This window comes from Myodes glareolus, chromosome 1 (genome assembly GCF_982192425.1).
Source record: "Myodes glareolus chromosome 1, mMyoGla1.1, whole genome shotgun sequence".
NCBI classification, from domain to species: domain Eukaryota; kingdom Metazoa; phylum Chordata; class Mammalia; order Rodentia; family Cricetidae; genus Myodes; species Myodes glareolus.
The window spans coordinates 268751-294253 of NC_142026.1; the positions used below are offsets into that span (position 1 = coordinate 268751).

Genomic DNA, 25503 nt, shown 5'->3' on the forward strand with positions numbered 1-25503 from the left:
TCTCCCCTTCCCTGTTTATCCTGGGAGCCCTAGCATATATATGGAAACTTTAGTAGGGCCACCAGCTGTCTCTGTTTGAAGTGATCGCCAGGTTTAAGTTCCAAGTCCTAAGAAAACTATTAGCGGTCGGAGAAACACTTGACTTGAAAGACCCCAACCCTAGTCTCCATCTTAAGATTGAAAGACCCCAACCCTAGTCCCCATATTAAGATGTTTTGATCAACTAGGCCAGGGTAAAACAGAATATCTGTGGGTGGCAGAAGCAGTCTTAAGACCTGCCAAGAGGATAAAAACAGGATATCTGTGGGCAGCAGAAGCGGTCTTGAGAAAAATCCAGTCCTCTGTGTATGGAAACCCAAGGAGGCAGAAACTGGCTGAAACTAGCTTAATTTAAACTTGTTTTTGTAGTCCTATTTTGTCCTGATGTTGATCCACCCCATATGTTAATTTAATTTGAGTTGACCAATGATGTTGCTGTTGCTATACTTACCCATTATGTAATCCTGAGACCCTATAAATGCTTTCTGGAAAAATACACAGGGTGCTCAGTCTCACTGGAGTACTGAGTCTTGTTTGTCTAATTGTTGTCTTATTTGGAAGAAAAGCCCAACATGGGACAAAATCTAACCACCCCCTTAAGTTTGACTCTAGGACACTGGAAAGACATCCAGCTCCGGGCCGATGGCCAGGGGGTGAATGTCAAGAAGAAGAAATGGCAGCCGGCCACAGACACCCTAGCCCCCTTCCCCTAGGCCCGGAGCTTCCAGCCCTGATCCACAGCACCAGGAAGAAGGCTCCTGGTGCTCTTCTACAGCCACAGTAGGAGGTGGGAGTGAGAAGGGTGCAGAACTCGTTGGCCACCCAGATGGTGGATCCCCCACAGAGAGGCGCTGAACAAGCAGTGGAGACTTGCTCTCTATCCAGCCCCTGGGGCAGAACTTTCTCACCCTCCCCGCAACCTCCCCCGCAGCTGGACTCCTTCCCCAGCCATTCAGTCCTCCCGATGGAGAAGGCACCACAGAGACAGCCTGGGAGGGCGCCTACCTTCCCTGAGGCTGGCATCATGTGGGCGGCACAGGTGTCTTCGTTCCAAAGACAGTCTTGCTACCTGTGCGACCTGCCTCGCATGCCCTGGGCCATGATCTGGGACTTCTCCAAACCTGTCTGCCGTGGTTGCGTCAATTACGAAGGCGCCAACAGCATAGCATTCGTGATCGAGACCACCTGCCACCTGAAACGGGGGCACGGTTGCTTCCAAGACGGCTGCTCCCCTGGCCACCGCCGCTGCCACAACCGTGATGGAACAATGTAGCCATTTCAAGTATCCACCGCCCCCGGTGAGTCTGGGGAGCAGTAGTCATTCTGCGAGCCCCAACTCATCCTCAGTGGCAACACAGGTGGCTTCTCGGCATGGGGCGTATAGTGGGCTGGTGACTGGGCTGCCCAACCCGGGAGGTGGCAGGGGACCCAAGCTCACGGTGCCCCCAAACCTATTGCCACAGACTCTGCTTAACGGCCCAGACAGGGGAGCAGCCAAGGGCCCCCCGACTCCAGCGCCTCCCGATGCTGTGTTGGGGGGCCAACTGTCTTGGGGGTGTCCCAGGCGTGTCGGCCACTGTATCTTCCGCGCCATCTTCAACCTCTTCGACTGTGGCAGAGGTGGGCGTGGGTGCTGGTGGCAAGAGGCCTGGTTCGGTGTCGAGAACGAACCAGGAGCGTGAGCTGAAGGAGAAGTGGTGCAAAGCTGAAGCCTTGGCCGAGCTGAGTGAGAGCCTGCACAACCGTACGGAGGAGTGGACCAACAAGCCCAAGATGGTCTGTGACACACTGCTCACGCTGGCTGGCTGCACACTCTACGAGGTGCGCTTCAAGAAGGACCACTCACGTCTTTGCCTTCGACGCTGTCTCCAAGCCTGGCATGGACTACGAGCTGCTGAGGAGGCAGAGGAGGCCCAGGAGCAGGAAGAACAACGGGAGGCCGCACAGTCATAGAAACAAGAAGAAGAAGAGGAGCAGCTGAAACAGCCGAGGAGCAGGCATAGGCACGGGCTCAGGCACAGGCAGTCACAGAGAAGCTGTGCAAAGTAGCCAGGAAGCGGCAGTGCAAGGCAGAGGAGGGTGTGCAGCGTATGCAAGAGGAGCTGCAACATTTGGAGCAGCGGCGGCGACAGCAGGAGAAGCTGCTGGCTGAGAAGAACCGGAGGCTGCACGAGAGACTGCAGCACCTGGAGTAAGAGCACCGAGCTGCACTGTCACACTCTGAGGAGATTGCCACCACTCAGGCTGCTGCCGCAAAAGCCCTTCCCAATGGCCGCAATGCCCTCGACAGCCCATCTGTGGAGGTGGAACCTGAGCACACCTTCCAGGGATTACGTCAGAAGGTGTCAGCTCAGCAGCTACAGGAAGCAGGCATTCTCAGCATGGAGGAACTGCAGCGGTTGGCACAGGGCCACACCACAGTGACTGAACTCATGCAGTGGGAAGATGTGCGTCAGTACCAGAAGGGCCGCAGCAGCATTGCAGGACTGCTGCTGAAGCCCACCAATGAGAAACTGAGTGTCTACACAGCCTTACAGAGACAGCTGCTTAGCCCTGGAACAGCTCTTATCCTTCTGGAGGCCCAGGCGGCCTCGGGCTTCTTGCTGGACCCTGTGTGGAACTGGCAGCTGACTGTCAGTGAGGCTGTGAAGGAGGGGGTTGTGGGTCCTGAGCTGCACCACGAGCTCCTGTTGGCCGAGCGTGCTGTCACTGGTTACAAGGACCCCTACATGGGTGAGCAGATCTCTCTCTTTCAGGCCATGAAGAAGGACCTCATCGTCAGGGACCATGGCATCCGCCTGCTGGGGGCTCAGATTGCCATGGGTGGCATCATTGACCCTGTACACAGCCATCGCGTGCTCGTGGACGTGGCCTACCAGCGTGGCTACTTCGATGAAGAGATGAACCGCATCTTGGCTGATCCAAATGACGACACCAAGGGCTTCTTCGACCCCAACACACATGAGAACCTCACCTACCTGCAGCTGCTGGAGCGCTGTGTGGAGGACCCCGAGACAGGCCTGTATGTCCTGCCACTCAATGATAAGGACGCCAAAGGTGGCGAGCTGGTGTACATTGATACAGAGGCCCGTGACGTCTTTGAAAAGGCCACTGTGTCTGCTCTGTTCAGCAAGTTCCAGGGTAAGACTGTGACCATCTGGGAGATCATCAACTCCGAGTACTTTATCACAGAGCAGCAGCGTGACCTGCTGCAGCAGTCCTGCACGGGCCGCATCACAGTGGAGAAGATCATCAAAATTGTCATCACGGTGGTGGAGGAACACGAGCAGAAGAGCCAGCTCTGTTTCGAGGGGCTCCATGCCCTCGTTCCTGCTTCAGAGCTCCTGGACAGTGGAGTCATCAACCAAGAACTCTACCAGCAGCTGCAACAGGATGATCAAACAGATGTACCAGGACTGCGTGAAAGACTTTGGCCATGGTCTGTCCTCTGGCTTCAAATACCTGGAGTACGAGAAGAAGCATGGTTCAGGTGACTGGCATGACTGGCGCCTACTTGGGGACCTGCTGCCCGAGGCTGTGCTCTTCTTCAAGGAGGGAATGCCCAGCGTGGACATGCTGCCCCAGCCCTATCTAGATGCCAGCTGTCCCATGTTACCCACTGCGCTGGTGAGTTTCAGCTTCGCCCCCAGTGCACCTCCAGGAACTGGAGCCTTGCCACCAGCGGCGCCCATGGGTCAGGGTGCAGCCTCCAGCCTGCACAAAAGGAAGGCATTCCCAGAACCTCCGGACTCAGCTGAAGGTGCACTGAAGCTCGGCAAGGATCAGCAGAGGCAGCAATGGATGGCAAACCAGAGTGAGGCCCTGAAGTTCACTATGTCCGCGGGGGGAGGGGGGGAGGCTTTGCGGTACCAGGGCACGCAACAGGGGGACCACCCCCCTCCACCTCTGGGACCTCATTCCAATCGAACCACCCTGCCAGGGTCAGCCCCCAGAAAGGTCCATCCCCCATGGCTACACTTAGGTCGGTGGCAGACACTCTGGGCACAGCTCATTCACCCAAGGACGGCAGTTCAGTGCACTCTACCACTGTATCCGCTAGGCAAAATAGCAGCAGCCCAGTGTCCCCTGCCTCCGTGCCTACGGCAGCGTTGCCTGGTATCATGCAATGGGGACCTGAATTTACAGGTGGCTCCCCCGCCACCTAGAGCCCACCCAGGCATGGATCAAGTGCACCCCCAAAATATTCCAGATTCCGCTATGGCAAACAGTGGACCCCTCTGCTGTACCATTTGCTACGAACATTTGGAGGACACTCATTTCGTTCAGTGGCCGTCTGTCCCTAGCCACAAATTTTGTTTCACTTGTTCTAGAGAGAGTATCAAAGCCCAGGGGGCTACAGGTGAGGTGTATTGCCCCAGCAGAGAGAAATGCCCCCTAGTCGGGTCAAATGTACCTTGTGCCTTCATGCAGGGTGAAATCACAGCTATCTTAGATGGGGATGTTAAAATGAAAAAAGAGAGAGACCCTTAAACCACAGAGCAGTGACCTCTTTTTCCCTAGACCACCTCCTCTTCAGTCTGGAGGGCCCTTCCCTGCACCTGCCTCCATTTCCCTTCCCACCAAGATATAGAATTATGAATCTAACTGCAAAAAGTTAGTCTTATGTATAGACATTATTTTCATCGTATGTTTCTATATTTTGAAACATGTATGTAACTTTTTCATTTGAAGGATAAGCTGGTTGTGTTAAGCAGTATAATACTGATTGGGTCATTTGCATCATATTCATTAGCATTTATTTGGTTGCAGAATGTTTGCCTAGGTACAGCATTAATAGCCTAGGTCTTGTATCTTTGTATCCTGTTTTGGGCCAGGATGCTGAGAGCTCTGGGCCTCGCACAGATTGGTGCTGCTTTGTTTGTTTGTTTGTTTTTGATTGTTTTTTTGGTTTCTTGCTTGGTTGAGACTAATGAGAGTCCCCAGCTCACTCGAAATCTAACCTGGCAGGTTATATCTCAGACAGGGGATATAATTTGATCCATAACTGGGATGCATACCCCCTAATACCTGGTGGCCCAGCCTGCATCCTGATCTATGTAAACTGGTTTCCAAATTAGACCCCTGGTATCTCCCAACTGGAGAAATCAAAGGAAAAATCTCTCCCCGGGGTGGTTGATATAGGATATAGACACCCATTAATTAGATACTTTGGGAACTGCAGCCCCGAGTTACTTATCCCTGCCCCCATTTGAGGTGCTTATCTGCAAAGAAAACATAATAAATTCCCTCTGCTCCTGGAGTTGGGAAAGGAATTTTGAATGCATGGTGACCTTTCCTTGATCCCTGCTGAGGTCAGGTTACAGTCCCTTCGTAGCCCCCTCCTCATTTGGTGCCATGGTATAAAAGCTAGCCCCAGCAGAACAATAAAGAAGCTGTTCCACCTCAACTTCATGCTCTGTGAATTTATTCAACCTGAACACCCTCCACCAAGACTCTTGGCTCCAGCCCGTGTTGGCACGGTAAGCTATAACCTTCAAACAGATCCATTTTATGTATGCCCCAGGGATGGTCGAGATGGGGGGTTGGCTAATAAATATGGTGGATCTGAGGACTTTTGCTGTAAGGTTTGGTCTTGTGACTTAGAGAAAGGGTTGCCCAAAGAAAGAAACATTTTGAGTCACAACAAGGATGGTTTGAAGGATGGTTTAATAATTCACCCTGGTTAGCTACACTAATATCCACCTTGACTGGACCCCTAATCATATTACTGCTTATTTTGACTTTTGGCCCCTGCATCCTAAACAGGTTAGTACAGTTTATGAAGGACAGATTATTGGTAATACAAACTATGGTTCTGGCCCGGCAATATCAAATGCTGAGACAAACAGATTCGGAGTCTAACCTAGCTATGGATCAGAACCAATGGATATAAAGATTTAATCCATGTTAAAGAAAAAGGGGGGGGGGAATGAAAGACCCCAACCCTAGTCTCCATCTTAAGATGTTTTGATCAACTAGGCCAGGGCAAAACAAGATATCTGTAGGCAGCAGAAGCGGTCTTGAGAAAAACACCCAGTGCTTTGTGTATCAAAACCCAAGGAGGCAGAAACTGGCTGAAATTAGCTAAATATAGACTTGTTTTTGAGTTGACCAATGATGTTGCTATTGCTATGCTTCCCCATTATGTAACCCTGAGACCCTATAAATGCTTTCTGGAAAAATACACAGGGTGCTCAGTCTCCTGTGTTCTGAGTCTTCCATTGGCGCCTTCGACAATAAAGAATCCTCTTGCTATTTGCATCCATTGCCGTGTCTTATTGAGTCTGGGGGATCCTTCCCTGAACCCTAGAAATTAGGGTCTTTCAGACTGACAACAAGCTCTTAATTTCAACCCAGTTTCTACTTTCTGAGGAAACTATTATCAGAACTAAAAATGCTGGTCTGTCATTTTCATTCTTGCTCTATATTCAATTTGCAATATTGAAGGTCATGTTACCAGAATCAAGCAGCTATAAATGTTTCTACACTGAAGAAACTGGATAAATCCAGCTTCCCTTATGTTTGGAAGAACATATCTGAGAGCAGCTTGAGAAAAAATTCTTAGGAGTGGAAGATTTTCAGTGGGAGGTATGCAGATGTGTGTGTTTTTCACACAACTCTTGTGATAATATTGCTCCAGGTATGAGGGACCTTCTTGGATCAAAGAACTATCAAGAATTTGAGCCCAAATCTGCCTAACTCATACTCTTCAGCAGACTAGTTTAGGAAACGTATTTAATGTATACCAGGGTTTCTTACCATCTAGTGGTCACAGTCTGACTCAGCCCACCAAAGCCCATGCTTAAGCTGACATTTTCCATCATATGCTACACTTGAATTTCTGGAAGGACCTGTAATTTGTTAGCAGAGAATGGAGCCACCATGATGCTGATGCTACCCCCATACTTCATATAGGGAAACAATTCAAAGCAGTAGATTTCCTTATTGCAAGGAAGGGCTCCTATTTGAGTTGATATTAATAATTTTATGTAAGATGACATGTGCTTTCAAAAAAGTAACAAAAAGAAAATTGGAGTGAAAATGAACAAAGGCTTTCAGGAACTTTGAGCAGGGGACATCAGGGCCCTGAGGGAGCAAACTGGTTAGTCAGATGTAGGCTTGATTTTTGTCAGCACAAGTTCTACTGGTGAGCTGAATGCCAAGTGCAGTGTTTCACGTTTCATGTGAAACCACAAGGTAGGAGCTCTTAGGACACCTCATAGATGTCTGTCAGAACCACGATTGCTTCATTGGTAGCTGAAATGGACCTCCCTTAAGTTCAGTTCTAAGTATGGGAAAGTTTACACAATTTAAAAAGTGTAAGCTTTTTTCTTCAATATAAAAATAAAATGTCTAGGCATGCACATATCAAATATATGCTCACAGACTTGAACATGTTTCAAGGCTATACAAATATTACTTCCAGACAGGGAAGAATAGAAATTAGTTGCCTGTAAACAATTTCACTATGCAGGTAGAGGTATGAGGGAAGCATTATTCACCCATTTCCATTGCTCTGGGATGAATGAACTAGAAAAACAATTCTAGTTTTAAGGCCACAAGAAGTCTTTGCCTCTCTTCTGTTGTACTTTGTTTTTCCTGGTCTGTGGTCAGCCCAGCTGAAAATACAGTATTATGACAAAGTCCTATCATAGAACTACAGAGCCGGAGGAATATAGGGGACACTATTATTCCTCCTCTGGCCATTGGTTTGTGAGGTTGCAGCCTTTTGGAAGTGGTATGGAATATCACTTGACCCTATGCACAGTGTTTCCCCTTCTGTGTCTGCTGGCTTCTTGTCTCCCCATTTTCGTTTTCATGTTCTATTTGTTGTCAGTCTTCTTGTTGTGGTTGTGTGTGAAGTAATTTCCATTATGGGAAAAGCTTCTTCCAAACCTAAGGCTCCTCTGAAACTTTGCCTTTCTCATTTCTGGGATTTCAAGGAGGCTACTGCAGTCTCTGCAGGCTCTGCAGCCCTGTGAAGCCAGAGTGACTTAAAACCTTCTGCTCTTTAGAATGGCCAACTTTTCAAGTTGGTTGGCCCTCTGCAGGCTCCTTTGATTTTAAGCTTATGCTTAAAGTCCAGGAGGTTATTTTCAGTCATCCAGGGCACCTGAACCAAGTACCCTATATCATGGCCTGGTGCTACCTCTTGATGCATCCTCCTTCATGGCTGAAATCCCTCCTTCTTTCCACAGAAAATAAAACCAACATTCTTCCTGTTCTACTGAAGCAAGCAAAAGGAAGCACCAATGGATCTGGTACTCCTGCTGTCTTGCCCCCACCTGCTGATCCAGACAGAGACCTTTTCCCTCCCCCATATAACAGTCTGCTTCACAGAGAGGCTAGGAACTTCCCTCGAGTGCTGATTCTACCACTGCCTCCTTCTCACTTAAATCTTTTGCTCCCTTGCAGAGTGCCTTTCTTTTCCCTCCACCCCTCCCCAAACTTCTCTTTCAGAGCACTTGTTCAAGGAAGTTGCAGGTGGCAGCATCTCCTGCTCCCCTCCTCTACACTGTAAGACCTCCTGATGAAGATGACAATCCCCTCATTCCCCACCCTGCCTGGTCTATTTCCCCATTTCAACTCGTGATCTGTATAACTGGAAACTTCAGACTCCTTCCCTTGCTGAGAAACCCCAAGCGCTAGTACACCTCTTAGATATCATCCTGTTTATTTATTCCCTGACCTGGTAAGACTATCAACAATTGCTCCAAATATTGTTCACCACTGAAAAAAGAGAGAGAATTCCACAAGAATGCCATAAGCAAGTTCCAGGGCGGGATGGTTGACCCACCGATGATGAGGCAATCATTAATGAGGTCTTTCCCCTTACACATCCTGAGGAAGGGTGGGATTACAACATTGCTGAAGGTAGAAAATGGCTAAAAGTCTATCACCAGATTTTCATAGGTGGTCTCTGAGCAGCTACTACACAGCCCACCAATTTGTCTAAGGTAAGCCAGATAAAGCAGAGGAAGAATGAGTCACTAAAAGCATTGCTCGAATGCTTGGTGGAAGCCTATTGTACATACACTCCACTGAATCCGGAGGCTCCTGAGAACCAAATAACACTCAACTTGGCTTTCATCAACCAAGCAGCCCCAAATATTAAGAAGAAGCTTCCACGACTCAAAGGATTTGAAGGTAAAAATGGGACTGAATTGATTACCATAGCCACTGAGGTTTAGCTCAACAGAGAAACACCCAAGGATAAGCAAACTTGGGGACTGGCAAAAGTCTTATTGGCAGATAAGACCTGGGGGTTTGATTAGTAGAGGTGATACAGAATGTTCCAAATATCCAATGGGCACTCCTCCATAAAAAAGGATCAATGTGCCTATTGCAAAGAAAGGGGCCATTGGAAAAAGGAATGTCCACTTAAGAAGAGGGGATAAAAAGTCCTGGAATTGGTGGATCCAGATGATTGAAGGGGGCGGTATTCAAAGCCTCTCCTCAAATCTTGGGTAACCCTAAAAGTGGAGGGGTGTCGCGAGCTCTATTCCTGAGCGGGCATTCTGCCCTTACTTTGAGGTCTGCAAGCAAATACTCAGGATGGCCACAGTCTTTTGTTCTAGGAACTAGTTTATTATGCCAATAGTCAAATCTCCAAATGTTACTATAGCAGATTTAAGCAAATATCAAAACTATGACAATCATTAGCCAATCAATCACATCACACATTCCACTTCAATCAGCAAGCATTCCTATGCCCTAGGCAAGGCCTTCTACCCTATTTTACTGAGGCTTTGGTGTATACGACCTGATGATGGTTTGTGGCTCTCAACGTAGACCTCTGGATCAGCAAGTCTTGATCCGCAGGCAAGAGCTAGTTCTCTGGCTCTTGGAAGGTCTCAGCTGTCAAGTTGCTGGTTCGTTGGATTCTCTATGACTGCTTCTGACAGCATGTCTAGCAAGTCATTTTGAGAATGTCTTCTGGCCGTGGGCTTCGAGTTTTTATACTGTTTATAGCTGTCTTACCTCCTTACTTCTAGATTAACACGCATGTCTGCTTATTATATAGTTACGTCACACTTGTTCACTCAACTCAAACGTCTTATCATCACTGCACACATTGCTTCATACTTTTTAGTTTCATTTTGTGTGTCACTTAATATTTCCTTTTAATACTCCTAGACTTATTTGTCCTTACAGACTCATAACAAGGGGCAAACTGTTGATTTCCTAGTGGACACTGGTGCTCATCATTCAGTGTTAAAAACTCCACTGGGTCTTCTATCAGACAAGCAAACCTGGGCTCAAGGGGCTTCCAGTTCGGCTCTACAACCATGGACCACAAAATGAACTATGGACTTGGGAAGGAAGAAAATTAAACATTCCTTTATAGTTATCCCTGGATGCCCTTACTCCCTCCTGGGAAGAGACTTGTTGGATAATATGAAAGCCCAAATTTATTTCACTGGGATGGGGGTGATGATCTCCACATGGCCCAAAGTCTATGCCTTATGCCTAGATCTTGAAGAAGAATACAGGCTCTTCTCACAGACTTCCACTCTAGAGATGTCTCCTATAAATGCCTAAACTCCAGCGCTCCATCCCAGAAGTGTAGGCAGAAACTAACCCACCAGGTTTAGTGATTCAGGAGCTCCCAGTTGTAATCGTGTTAAAAGCCAATGCCCAACCAGTCAGGGTGAGGCAGTATCCCATGACCCTGGAGGCCAAGTCAGGTATTACTAAACATTAATTTGCTCCTGGAGCATGGAATCCTGGTGCCTTGACAGTCTCCATGGAACACTCCACTTCTACCAGTTAAGAAGCCAGGGACCAATGACTTTCAACCTATGTAAGATCTTAGGGAGATTAGCAAAGGGCTTGAAGACATTCATGCCACAGTTCCCAACCCCTATAATCTCTTGAGCTCCATGTCCCCAGAGCATCAATTGTACTCAGTTCTAGATCTTAAGGACACCTTCTTCAGCCTAACTCTTGAAGCCAAGAGTCAACCACTTTTGCTTTCGAATGGGCAACAACCAACACTGAGGCTTCAGGGGTCAGCTTACCTGGGTTCAAAAATTCCCCAACCATCTTTTACAAAGCCCTACATGAAGACTTGAAGGATTATTGGTCATCACACCTAGAGGTAAGCCTCATGCAGTATCAGTATGTTGATGATCTTTTGATTGGCTCTAAAGACCGAGACTCTTACCTACAGACAACTAGAGACTTGCTACAGACCTTATTCCAATTGGGGTAAAAGTGTCAGCTAAGGGAGCTGGAGAGATGACTCAGAGGTTAAGAGCACTGGCTGCTCTTCCAGAGGTCCTGAGTTCAATTCCCTGCAACCACATGGTGGCTCACAAAGCATCAGCTAAGAAGGCCCATATCTGTGCCCCAAAAGTCACATACCTGGGACACATACTGAAAAAAGGTAAGAGATGGCTGTCACCTGCTCAAAAACAAACTATACTGGATATCCCAACACCCAAAACCTGGAGACAGGTCCGAGAGTTTCTGGGTTTAGACAGATTTTGCAGACTCTGGATACCTGGATTTGCTTAATTGGCAAAACCCTTATATGAGGCTACCCGGGGGGACAGAGGAGTCTTTTCTTTGGAGTGAGACTCAGGATAGAGCTTTCAAAAACATAAAAGAAGCTCTGCTAAAGGCCCATGCTTTAGTCCTACCAGACATAAATAAACATTTTCAGCTGTTTATAAATGAAAGAAGTGGGGTGGCCAAGGGGGTTTTGGCTCAATGTCTTGAACCTTGGGAGTGACAGGTGGCCTATTTGTCCAAGCAACTGGATCCTGTGGCCTCTGGGTGGCCTAGCTGCCTTCGTATCATTGCAGCTACAGTCCTTCTAGTCAAAGATGCTGACAATTGACTCTGGGCAACCCTTAATTAGAACCACTCCTCATTCTATAGATGGGGTCCTCAAAAACCCCTCTGACAGGTGGACGACTAATGCCCAGTTAACACACTACCAGGCTTCACCTTTGAACCCCTCTTGCATCAGATTCCTTCCCAGCACCTCGCTCAATGCTATGACCTTACTGCCTAATCCAGACTCTGATGTCATCCATGACTTCACAGAGATACTTTAGCAAGTACATGGAATCCGGTTGGACTTGACTTGGCTAAATCCAGATCTCATGTACTTCACAGATGGCAGCAACTTCATTGGAGAAGGGACCAGGTATGCATGGGTAGCAATAGCAACACCTTCAGAGACAATATGGGCTACTTCCTTGCCCCGTACCTCAGTACAAAAGGCTGAGCTGATTGCATTAACCAAAGCTTTACAATTAGGGAAGGATAAAACTATCAATGTTTACACAGACAGTCGTTATGCCTTTGCTACAGCTCATGTCCACAGATCCATATATCAGGAATGGGACTTACTGACTGCAGAGGGGAAGACTAGTAAAAACAAACAAGAAAGTTTGGATCTATTGTCTGCCCTCTGGCTCCCGCAAAGACAGGCCATTATTTATTGCCCAGGACATCAGAAAGGAGACTCCTACAAGGCCTCAGGCAATAAAAAGGCAGACCAGGCAGCCAAGGAAGTAGCCTTAAATGTTGCTGGTTCATTGATAATAATGCTAGATCCCATGTTGTCTGAAAAGCCAGAATATTCTACAAAGGACAATAAAGACATTGCATCCTTATTGAACACTCGAGTTAAAAATGGGTGAAAGCATACAACAGACAAATGGCTCATTTTACCAGCTGAACTGGCTAAGTCCCTAATCTACCAAATTCACATGGGGACACATTTAGGCAAAAAAAAATTAAAGGAGCTCCTGAGACACTTGAGGTTTATGATTTTCAACATGGGTAAATTGGTGGAGGACTGGTTGACTAAATGCCTCTTGTGCCAGGCAACTAACCCACAGAAGAAGGGATTCTCTCAAGATAAGAGAGGCAGAAACTTCCCCTGGCGTCCACTGGGAAATGGATTTCACTGAGGTAAGACCTGGCAAATATGGGGATAGATATCTCTTAGTTTTTGTAGATACCTTCTCTGAATAGACTGAAGCTTTCCCCACTCAAAAATAAACAGCATCAATAGTGGTTAAGAAGATTCTCGATACTCATTCCTAGATATGGGCTCCCTTCTGTGATAGGGTCAGATAACAGACTATCTTTCATCTCCAAGGTAACTCTAGACTTAGTTAAGGCATTCCAATTGGGGACCAACTGGAAATTATATTGTGCATATCATCCCCAAAGTTCAAGACAGGTAGAGAGGTAGGTCAAATCATACATTAAAGGAGGTTTAACTAAATTAACCCTAGAACCTGGTGATGACTGGACAGCCCTCCTACCCTTCTCCCAGTTCCAAGTATGGAACACTCCCTACTATTGTCAGGTAACACCTTATGAGATTATTTGGCAGGCCCCCTTCCTTGGTCCCCAGACTCCCAGCAGAAGTTATGGCTAAAATGTCTAAATACAAGTTTCTTAAGTCCATCCAGGCTCTCCTGACTACCCAGGATGATGTCTTCCCACTCCATTGCTACAAGCTACCTCATTTGGATTCGAAGACACCATAAGGAGACTCTTGGACCATGCTGGAAGGGACCAGTATCCTCTCCTGTCACCTTTATGTGGAGACTCACAGACTTCTGCACAGGATGATTAATATCTGAAGTGTTACTGTCAGATCTCAGGGCTGCCCCAGTCTTTGAAACTGACCTATGCCACTTAATGCCACACCTTTTACTAAATAAGGTGCCTAGCAAAAATACAAATAGGAGGGCTATCAAGGTTGGCTCCCGGCCTATGAAAATGTGTAAGTCCCTAATTCTTAACCAAAAGTGTCTCCGAGGATACGCAAGATAAACATTATTATGTTTGCCCAGCTGCCTCTACTCAAGCCTGTTCCAATCAAAATGAGTTCTGGCATCCTTCCTTGGGTTGTGAGACATGGGTCCCACCTTCAAGTGTTGATAAGGATCTCTTTATAACCCTATCAGCCACAGTCAACAGTTCCTGCACAAAACCCTTGTACTGTAACCCTATTATAATCAAAGTCAAAAATGGGATGCAGTGCACCCACAAAGTTATAGTTCCTGGGACTTAGGGAGATCTTGGGGATGGAGGATATGGGAAACTGGAAATGACCAAAGAATGACATTTACTATACAGTGATCACAAGTCAAGATGCCTGTCCTCCCTATAAACCCCCTGCAAGGCCTCATCAGACTTCTCCCATGTCCCATGCAGGTCCCCATAGCTCCACTCCTGACCACTAAGTCAGCTCAGAGCCTCAACCCCCTGGGGTTTACTGTGTCAACAACTGTGCAGAAAGAGACAAGCTCCATAGATCCTCTAGTGCCTGCAGACCCTCTCCTTGAGATGATCCAGGTGACTTACCCCCTCCTTAATTCTACAAAGGGATGATTGCTGGCTGTGTCTGGACCCCAGACCCCTTTTTACATAGGATTAGGCCTCCTGATCACACAGCCATCATTAACATTTAAAACTGTGTCTTTAACTAACAGTACAGCTTGTCCCTGGGAGGCCCCTCTCACCCTGGAGAGACATGCCAGGAGAGGCTACCTGGTTCCACTCCTGTAAGTATCCCTTAGACAGAACCGCTTATTCAGTTGTATGTAAAAAGAAATACGTTTCTTCAAAGTCTACAAATACTTTTAACCTAATTAACTCCCATCTATTGGTCATTCCCACAGGATTGTGGTGTGCATGCACCATGGGACTGCATCCCTGCACATCAACCAGTCTTTTAATCATGGGAAACTGACCTGAACTCTGTGTCTTAGTACAGATTGTACCACAGATAGATTATTATGATGGGCCACCTGGCAGGGTACACTTGGACTCCTCTCTAGAGGGACAGCATGAAAGAGCAGCCCAGATCCTTGTTCCAGTAATGGTGGGAATAGGTATCGCTGCCATAAGGCCAGTAGCATTGTCAAGACAATTATAATAGCCTTTCTAAAGCTGAGGAAAAAAAGATTTATTTTGTAGCCAATAAGCTACTGCGTACTTAGAAAAGCAAGTAGATTCTCTGGCAGAAATGGTGCTACAAAATAGGAGAGGATTAGAGTTGCTACTCCTAAAGCAAGGAGGTCTCTATGCGCAGCCTTGGGAAAATCCTGTTGTTTTTATGCAAACCATTCAGGTGTTGTCAAAAACACTCTTCAGGAGCTCAAGATGAGTCTTCTTAAAAGACAAAAAAGATACTCCGACAGAAACCATTCTCCTGGTTTCACGGGCTTTCTGACTGGTCGCCATGGTTAACGATGATAATATCTGCCATTTCTGGTCCACTTGTTATTTTTTTTAATGCTCTAGGTGCCTTGTATAATTACTATGTTGATTAAATTTATAAGGAGTTGTATTTCCTCTAGAGAACTCCTGATTCTCTGCTCACAATATACAGTGGTCAGAGGCTTGGAGATCAGTCTAATTTCAAAAACAGACCTGGACTCCAGCTCAGATGTAGACTTCAAGAAATCAAGAGCTTGAGTCAAGTTACAATTTTGAGGATGAAGTCCTCCCACTTTTTTGGTTTGGAATTTATCTATTTTTTGAGACTTATGGTGAAAGACTCCCCGCTGGGCGTCTTCCCTCGGGAGAGACCCCAAGCCCAAAGACCAGTCAAAGCACGCAGCCGGATGCAAGCAGCAAGAGGTTTATTTGGGGTACACAGGTACCTGCGGGCGACAAAGCCTCTCGGGGACTTTGCGCCCCGCAGGTTGGGGGTGAGGGGTTTTTATAGGGGAGCAAAAAGCAAGGTTTACAGAAGCGAGATGCAGGGTGGTAAATTGTTAACCTAGATAACATTGAGGGGACTGCTTGGCGGTTTATTGTTCCTCTCATCCTGCCTTCCCCTTTTCTGGCTGGCGACTAGATGTCTGATAGCATAGCCCCTGATCCGTGATGAGCCCCGCTTTCTACGTGACTCAGGCCTCGCAATCTTCTCTTTCTTTGTTCCTATGACCTATCCATAAATCTTATGTTTCGCAGCCAGATGAGGCTATCTTTGCTCAGGTGTCTTTGCTCAGCATTGTGGAGGTCCTGAATTAGGCCTGTTATTTGTTCAGCGCTCTGGAGGTCCTGACTCCGGGGGCCTTAATGGAGCTTGCTATCTGAAAACCTTTGCAGAGCGTTATAACTGTGGTTAAGGTTAAAAACCAGTTTTAACTGTGACCCCAATGAAGTTGGGGTCCTTCATTCCCTCATTTTATGTTTTTATCATGGAGTAAAACCTTTTACTCCAGTATTTACAGGATCTCTTTCTCGCTTTGGCTCAATTTTTGGTACTGGCTGGTTAAGACCAGGGTTTGAATGACTGAAAGTTTGTCCTTAGTAAATTGAATCAACCGATTTACAATGCAAGGGCCAACTGTAAGAATTAACATCAACAGGATTATGGGTCCCATTAGGGAAGAGATTAAGGTAGTGAACCAGGGGGATCGGTTCCAAAGCCCTTCGTACCATGTCTGCTGGGCCTCAAATTCTTTCTTACGTTTTTCTAGCCTTTCTTTTAACTTATCTAAGGTTTCAGTTACCACTCCGGTGTTATCAGTATAAAAACAACATTCCTCTCTTAAGGCTGCGCAAAGCCCTCCTTCCTTTAGAAAGAGCAAATCTAATCCTCTCCGGTTTTGCAGCACCACTTCGGATAAGGAAGCTAATGACTCCGTCAGGGCTCTAACCGACTTTTCAAGGGCCCTCAGGTCCTCATTCATAGCTTGATGTAAAAGCATATATTGGTCCGTGCGCACCAGGGCGGCGGCCCCAGTGCCTATTCCTGCCGCCACCCCCCCCACCCCTAGGAGCACGGCCAGGGTCAAGGTAACAGCCTCCCGCTTTTCCTTTTGGGGTAAGTATCCGTAATATTGGAGGACGGTCTCATCCGAGTGGTATGTGATGCGTGGCCAAATTTGTACCAGAACACAATACTCATGAGTTTGGTTGAATACTGCTGCCGATACACAGGGAGTCAGGCCAGTGTTACACGCCCAAATGGTCCCCTCCGGTGGAATTAAATAATAGTCCCCCTTGATGACGGTCGTGGTGGAAGTGCAAAAGGGCCGGCCAAACGCAGCTCCTATGCAAGATCCGGTGCCTGTCACCTGGGTAAGGGTTAGATGGTGATCCATGCCCTGGCAGGTGGGGGGTGGCGAAGTGACATTACTATGGTTACCCCAGAGGGCTATCCCTTCATAGTATGGGGGACTTGGGTTAAGGCAGAGCCAGCAGTTGTTGGCCCGATCTGGATCTGAATGATTTAAGGCCTGGTAAGCCCCCCTAATGAGACCTAAAAGACGATCTCCCGTTCCTCTTTCCGGCTCAATTGTGGCTGCTGGGGGGTTAGGGGTGGGAGTTGGGCCATGGGTCCTAGGTGGACTGGGCATAACAGGTAGTACATTGTGCTTAATTGATGGTCCCTTATATTCCTGTACGGATGGAAGCCGCTGGTCTGCCAAAACTTGATTAGGGCCGACTGGTATGGCCGCTGTCTTTACCTCAAGTTGTATTTTGAATATCACCCCTTTATCTGTCCCTGACATATGCCAGCGTAGTCCCCAGGTATAACCTTTCTGCCATTCCCGGGCTTGTCTACCCTTGTCAGTGAATGTAATGTTAAGGGGCAGCGAAGTGGTTCCTGCCCCATTTTTAACCCAGCCTTTCTTGACAATAATTTTGTCCCAGGAGGAGGAGGGATTCCAGTAGGCATCCCCAGTGGTTTCACATGTCCATTGAGCACAGAAGTATTGTTCATATCCGCCACAAGCATATGCTTTGTCTCTGCTTCTATCATCCCTAGGGCATACATAGAAATCTAATGAAGCCAGCCTATCTTTAGCCCAATTGTCCCTGCATCCGGGGGAAGTTTGTATGTGTCCGGATGAGCTAACCTCCATAGTCGCACGCCTGGCGCGTGGCAGGTTGTCCTCAGGGTTGGTAGGATCCTCGATGGGAACATCCCAGGTGTCTAAACCAGCTGCTAATTGGCAAAAGTCTGGGGTCAGGGGCGGCCACCAGGTGTTGAGGGCATGCTGGCCAGTTTTTTTCCAGACTATTTCCCCGGTCTGGGAAATAATCTGCCAAGTTAAGGAGTAAATTATGTGGGGGCTTCCATTACGAGCCCCCATGGATCCCGAGATCAACATTGGAAAGAGTAATACCCATAACATTATTCCCGCACCAGTCTTATCTTTAGGGGGTTCTGGGAACGTTGGGCCTTCCATCCTTTCTTCTGGCTAGTCGTCTGTTCTCCTGGGCTGGCGGCTTTCACGTGTGAGGCGTGGATCCAAGCAGCAATTCCGTCCACCTTAAGCGCCGTTGGGGTGGTCAGGAGAACAGTGAACGGTCCTCTCCAGCGCGGTTCCAGGTTCTTGGTCTGATGTCTGCGGACCCAAACGGTGTCTCCAATCTGGTACTGATGGGGCACCACCGGCTGGTTGAGGCTGTCTTGGTAGGCTGCTGCCAGGGGTTTCCAGACCTCTTGTTGTACCAGCTGCAGGGCCTGTAAATGGGCTTGTAGAGAAGGGGAGTTAGCATAGTCTGCAATGTCCGTATCGAAGAAATGTACGGCTGGAGGTGGTGCCCCATACAATATTTCAAATGGGGTAAGGCCATGTGGCCCAGGAGTATTCCTGGCTCGATATAGAGCCAGGGGTAGGAGCAACACCCAATCCTTTGTACCAGTTGCGAGTGCTAATTTAGACAAAGTCTCCTTAATAGTTCTGTTCATACGTTCTACCTGTCCTGAACTCTGGGGTCTATAAGCACAATGTAATTTCCAATCAATCCCCAGTAACTTGGCCACCAACTGACTTACCTGGGAGACGAAGGCTGGCCCGTTATCAGATCCCAATACCTTTGGCATCCCGTATCGGGGAAAAATTTCTTCCAATAACTTCTTGGCAACCATCCTGGCTGTTTCATGTTTGGTGGGATAGGCCTCTACCCATCCTGAGAAGGTGTCTATAAAAACCAGCAAGTATCTGTATCCATACAAACCAGGTTTAATTTCGGTGAAGTCTATTTCCCAGTGGATGCCAGGCCGGTGTCCTCGGAGACGCACCCCTTGGAGGGTTTTCGAGTGGCCTGTATTAATTTGGGCACAGGCCCTGCAATTGTCTATTGTCTGTTGGAGTACCCTATCCCTGTTCAGGAGGAACTGTCCAGTCTCCATTCTGTCTAGGAGGATTTTCATTTTCTTTGTACCCAAATGGGTCAATTTATGTAAGTAGTTTATAAGTTCATGGGTTATTTTTATGGGCACTGCTATTTTTCCCCGATAAATCCACCGTCTATTAGCTGAGTTGTATTCTGCCCCCAATTTTTGGAGCATGTGTATGTCCTCTTTATCATAGGCCCAGTCTATTGTGGATTGGACGGCCTCGGATATTAGGGGAAGAATTTGTGGTCCCAATGCAGCCTCTCGGGCTGCTTCATCCGCCCGCCGATTTCCCCTGGCCTCGGCGTGATCTCCTTTTTGGTGCCCGGGACAATGCATAATGCTCAGTCTTTTGGGGAGGAATAAGGCCTCTAATAGAGCAAGGATCTCTGCTTTATTTTTAATTTCCTTGCCTTCTGAGGTCAGGAGCCCTCGTCTCCGGTATATTTCTCCATGTATGTGTGCAGTGGCGAAGGCATATCGACTATCAGTATAAACATTCAGCTTCTTACCTTCTGCCAATCTAAGAGCTTGAGTTAAAGCGATGAGTTCAGCTCGTTGGGCCGAGGTGCCGCTGGGTAAGGCACTGGCCCAGATTACCTGGGTCTCCGTGGTAACTGCGGCTCCCGCCCTACGTTCTCCATTCAGCAGGTAGCTGCTCCCATCAGTGTACCAGGTGTGGTCCGCATCTGGGAGGGGCTGATCAGTCAAGTCCGTCCGGGTTCCGTGCATTTCTGCGAGGATCTGAAGGCAGTCATGCTGGTCTGGTCCTTCCGGTGCGGGTAGCAAGGTCGCCGGATTAAGGGCGACTACAGGTCCGAACTGGATTCGGTCCGTATCCAACAGCAAGGATTGGTAGTGGGTCATGCGGGCGTTGGAGAGCCATCGGTCAGGGGGCTGCTTAATCAAGGCCTCGACGGCATGGGGTGCCAGAATGGTCAAGGGCTGTCCCAAAGTCAGTTTGCCAGCATCCTTAATAAGGACGGCAATGGCTGCTACCATCCGTAGGCAAGGGGGCCAGCCTGAGGCCACTGGGTCTAATTTCTTTGATAAGTATGCGACAGGGCGCTTCCATGGTCCAAGTCTTTGGGTCAAAACCCCCTTGGCATATCCTTGTTTTTCATCAACAAACAGTTCGAATGGCTTAGTAACGTCCGGCAGACTCAGCGCCGGGGAGGAGAGGAGGGCCCGTTTGATGTTCTCGAAAGCCCTTTGTTGTTTATCTGTCCATTCAAATGGGACCCCCTGCTTGGTAAGGGGATAGAGGGGAGCTGCCATTTCAGCGAAGCCTGGTATCCATAAGCGGCAGAACCCAGCTGTCCCCAGGAATTCCCTCAACTGGCGGGGGTTTCGGGGTACAGGTATGCGGGATACAGTCGCTTTGCGTGCGGCTGTGAGCCAACGCTGTCCCTTTTCTAACTTATATCCCAGATAAATCACCTCAGTCTGGCATATCTGGGCCTTTTTGGCGGATGCCCGATAGCCCAGCCGTCCCAGGGTCTGCAACAGGGCCCCCGTACCTTGTCGGCAGTCATGTTCTGTGGGGGCTGCCAGCAAAAGATCATCCACATACTGGAGCAGGATCAATGACGGGTGTTGAACTCTGAAGTCTGCAAGGTCCCGGTGCAAAGCCTCATCAAATAGGGTGGGGCTATTCTTATAGCCCTGTGGGAGCCGGGTCCACGTCAGTTGGCCTGAAATCCCCAATTCGGGGTCCCTCCATTCGAAGGCGAAAAGGGGTTGACTTTTGGGGCTTAATCTGAGACAGAAGAAGGCGTCCTTCAAGTCTAGCACCGTGTACCAGGTGTGAGAAGGTGGCAGGGTACTTAGTAAATTATACGGATTGGGGACGGTCGGATGTATGTCTTCAACTCTCTTATTTACCTCCCTGAGGTCCTGCACCGGCCTGTAATCCTTCGTCCCTGGTTTCTTTACTGGGAGGAGGGGGGTATTCCAAGGTGACCGGCAGGGGGTCAGGATGCCTTCTTCTAATAGCCTCTTGATATGTGGCCTTATCCCCTGGTAGGCCTCATTTGACATGGGGTATTGCTTGACTGAGATCGGAGTGGCTGAGGCCTTTAGGGCTACAATCAATGGGGGCTGCTGTAGCGCTAGCCCCATGCCTCCCGTCTCAGCCCATGCCTGTGGGTACTCTGTAAGCCATATGTCCAAGTCCCTGGCCCCTTGTACCTTGGGGTCCTGTTCATATAGCCGGTATTCGTCCTCCAATTGTAAAGTCAAGACCTGGAGGGGGTCCCCGTTTGGGCCCGACACTCGAACTCCTGCCCCCTCAAAATGAATTTGGGCTTTCAGTTTGGTGAGTAAGTCTCGCCCTAGTAATGGATAGGGGCAGTCTGGAACGTGTAGGAAAGAATGAGTTACTTTACCAGTTGCTAATTGCACCTTCCGTTCGGTGGTCCAGCGATATTGTCTTCCGCCAGTGGCTCCTTGTACCCAAGCGGTCCGTCCACTGAGCGGTCCAGGTGACCGGGTAAGAACCGAATGCTGAGCTCCAGTATCCACTAGGAAAGTGACCGGCTGCCCCCCAACATCAAGTGTTAACCTGGGCTCAGGGGGGGGCTCCTGGCCCTGACCTCCCTAGTCCTCATCTAGGGCCAGGAGTGAGGCTCGTGGTTTGGGGCCTCTAGATTTACGAGTATTTTTAGGGCAGTCCTTCGCCCAGTGTCCTCTTTCCTTGCAGTAGGCGCATTGGTCGCGTTCCACGCGAGGGCCTCTTCGCTCTCCCACCCTATCTCCCTGTCGACTTTCCTGGCTCTGAACTGCGGCGGCCAAGAGGCGGCTCAATTCCCTGTTCCTTTTTCTATCTCTAGCCTCCTCCTTCTCCTCTGCTTCCCTTCTCAATCTATCTTCCCTTTCTTCTTTCTCTCTACGGATACGGTCCTCTCTCTCTTCTTGAGTCTCCCTTTTGTTGAAGATCTTCTCTGCCTCCTTAAGTAGATCCTGTAACGTATACCCCTGCAAGTTCTCCAGCCTCTGTAACTTGTTCCTGATGTCAGGTGCTGACTGACAGATAAAGGACATCGACAAGCCGTTAGCCTGTCCTGGGTCCTCGGGATCATAAGGCGTATACATACGATATGCTTCCTTAAGCCTTTCTAAAAAGGCTGCTGGAGACTCATCTGCCCCTTGAATCGTTTGCTTTACCTGTGCCAAATTTGTGGGGCGACGACCAGCCCCTCGGAGACCCGCAATAAGCAACTGGCGATAAAGGCGTAGGTGTGCCCTACCTGCGATCGTGGTAAAATCCCAGTCAGGTCTAGTGAGGGGGAAGGCAGCATCAATCTCGTTGGGCAATTGGGTTGGCCTCCCATCTTCTCCGGGAACCTGCTTTCGTGCTTCTACGAAGACCCTTTGTTTTTCCTCAGAAGTGAGGAGGGTCTGTAATAATTGTTGGCAATCGTCCCATGTTGGTTGGTGTGTGAGTAAAATAGACTCTATTAAGCTGGTTAATGCCACAGGATCCTTGGAGAAGGGAGGATTGTGTTGTTTCCAGTTATATAGATCAGAGGCGGAAAAGGGCCAGTATTGAAACTGGCCGTTATTTCCCTGTCGCAGGGGAAATGCTTGAGAGGTGGAGTCCGGGGGAGACGGTTCACGCTTTCCCCGGAGCCTGCTAGCGACAGGGGAGGCAATAGGTGGGGAGCTCCGTGACGAGGGTGAGGGGGTCGCAGGATCCGCTTCATTACTTCCGGGTTCCTGCTGGGGGTTGTAGGGGGGAGGATCTTCGGATAGGAGGTCGACAAGAGGGGAATCTGGGTCAGGGGGGAGGACAGATGGCTGCTTATGGGTCTCCTTCGGTCCCCCATGTAGTTTGGGGGTCTCCTCCTTCGTCAGTGCCGGATAAAGGGAGGAGACTGTAGGGACGGGGGTCTTTGATAGGGAAGGCGGAGGAGGGGAAGGCGGCGGCAGAGAAGGCGGAGGAGGCGGAGAAGGCGGAGACGGAGGCGGAGAAGGGGCCGAAGGAGTGAGACCTAGGGAGGGTTGGGATTTCCCTGGAAAAACAAAGGGAGCCACCCAGGGGGGTGGGTCGTTAGTCAAACTCTCCCAAGTAACGATGTAAGCGACTTGGTCAGGGCGCCCATGGGGCCCTTTATCGAGGACTCGTTCCTTGACCTGCAAAATAACATTCTTGCTGAAAGTGCCGTCCCGCGGCCAGCCCACATTGAATGTGGGCCATTCCGAGGAACAGAGACTCTGCCATTTTTTCTTCTTGACTTCTAGCATTTGATTGCTCGCTCGTTTAGAGACATCTGACCAGTGATCTAGAGTCAGACTTAAAGGGGTGGTTAGAGACTGCCCCATGCTGGTGTTCCAACAACAAACAGGCAAACTTCAAAGATGCACGGTAGGACAAACAGACCGACAATCAGACACGCCACTCAAACGGAGGTTACCATAGGGGCTCCGGACACCCCCACCTCCCAAACGAACCCCGTACCTTCAGACGATTGGTCGTGGGTTCAGACAAATGAGCCCGAAAAAAAGAAAATCGAGCTTCCAAACTCCCGCGGGACGTCTCCCCGGGTGCGGGGGGGAAAGTTCGAGCCCGTCAGCTCCTCTCCAAGGCCCGCCCAAATACAAACCGACCCAGCTGAATCGCACAAATTCAAATTCGCAGCGCAACAATCAGACGCCAAAGACATAGGACATAGAACATAGTAGAACATAGGACAACATAGAACATAGAAGTGCTGGCCAGCTTGCCTCACCTCCCGACAGTGATTCGGCGGTCTCCGGGATAGGGGCCTCCAAATTCCCGGCCAACGCACCAAATGAAAGACTCCCCGCTGGGCGTCTTCCCTCGGGAGAGACCCCAAGCCCAAAGACCAGTCAAAGCACGCAGCCGGATGCAAGCAGCAAGAGGTTTATTTGGGGTACACAGGTACCTGCGGGCGACAAAGCCTCTCGGGGACTTTGCGCCCCGCAGGTTGGGGGTGAGGGGTTTTTATAGGGGAGCAAAAAGCAAGGTTTACAGAAGCGAGATGCAGGGTGGTAAATTGTTAACCTAGATAACATTGAGGGGACTGCTTGGCGGTTTATTGTTCCTCTCATCCTGCCTTCCCCTTTTCTGGCTGGCGACTAGATGTCTGATAGCATAGCCCCTGATCCGTGATGAGCCCCGCTTTCTACGTGACTCAGGCCTCGCAATCTTCTCTTTCTTTGTTCCTATGACCTATCCATAAATCTTATGTTTCGCAGCCAGATGAGGCTATCTTTGCTCAGGTGTCTTTGCTCAGCATTGTGGAGGTCCTGAATTAGGCCTGTTATTTGTTCAGCGCTCTGGAGGTCCTGACTCCGGGGGCCTTAATGGAGCTTGCTATCTGAAAACCTTTGCAGAGCGTTATAACTGTGGTTAAGGTTAAAAACCAGTTTTAACTGTGACCCCAATGAAGTTGGGGTCCTTCAATGGCTGTGATTCTTTCTTAAGTTCCTCAAAGTTTAATTTTGTCTCTAGTCTATATCTGTTTCAGCAAGCTCCCACATAACTGACAGGGTACATCTAGACCTCAGCTATTGTCTTCAACCCATGGACCCTAAACTGCAAAGAACTGATGCAGATCAAGCCATTTTACAAGAATGCAGCTTAACTCCAGCTGGGTCCCCAATTATTCCCTCCCTACTTTTGATTGGCCTTTCAGCCCCATTTCAGCTTGAAGCAGCTACAAAAGAGATTACTTTGTTCCATTCCCCAAACAAGGCTGAAGGAAAGCCAAGTCAGAAACATTAAGAAAATCAAAATGAATCAAAGATTTGATTCAGGTAACAATTTTGAGGGGGAAAATGAAGGGTCTGGAAGTAAGAATGAAAATATAGAAATAGAAATATAGACACCAAAGATTAGAATGTAGAAGCTTAAGATATGGGGAGAAAGACATATAAAGAAAGTTGTAAACCTAAGCAAACTACCAACAGCTTTTTAAGGATCCATTATTCACAGTGAACTATTTTCTCAGATGCTTAAGAAGCTTCTCTCAGCTTAGGTAATTTTATCTTACAACTAGCTGTTTTATTTACAAGGCCAGAGCTGTTTTCTGCAAACTGAGAGTAGTTTCCTGGCCATCTTTGATCAAGCACAGACATGAGCTGAGTTAACCTTTAGGAGACAAAGATATGTGACCTCTGGGTTAGGTATTGTCTCTGCTATGGGAAACTATTGTACACTCTTAATTATAGTAATTACAATTATACAATAAGTGTCATACTTCCACAATACAATGCTGTGCATATACCTGATTCATGAGGTACCATGGTTTTGCAGGTTTCCCCTGAATCAAGCTTTGCATAGTCTTTGTATCCATGGATAACTCTCAGTCAAGAAT

General features: G+C 48.4%; 1 protein-coding gene and 1 pseudogene across 1 annotated transcript; one reads left to right on the forward strand and one right to left on the reverse strand.

Annotated features, from left to right (window-relative positions):
• The first annotated feature begins 1205 nt into the window (after positions 1–1205).
• Positions 1206–2020, forward strand: LOC148123200 (putative E3 ubiquitin-protein ligase IRF2BPL; annotated as a pseudogene).
• A 14080-nt stretch (positions 2021–16100) lies between these two features.
• On the reverse strand, positions 16101–24476 carry LOC148123201 (uncharacterized). Its single transcript, XM_087903264.1, is given in 1 exon segment — positions 16101–24476. A coding segment is annotated over 1 exon segment (5313 nt). The 5' UTR covers positions 23486–24476; the 3' UTR covers positions 16101–18172.
• Positions 24477–25503: the final 1027 nt, after the last annotated feature.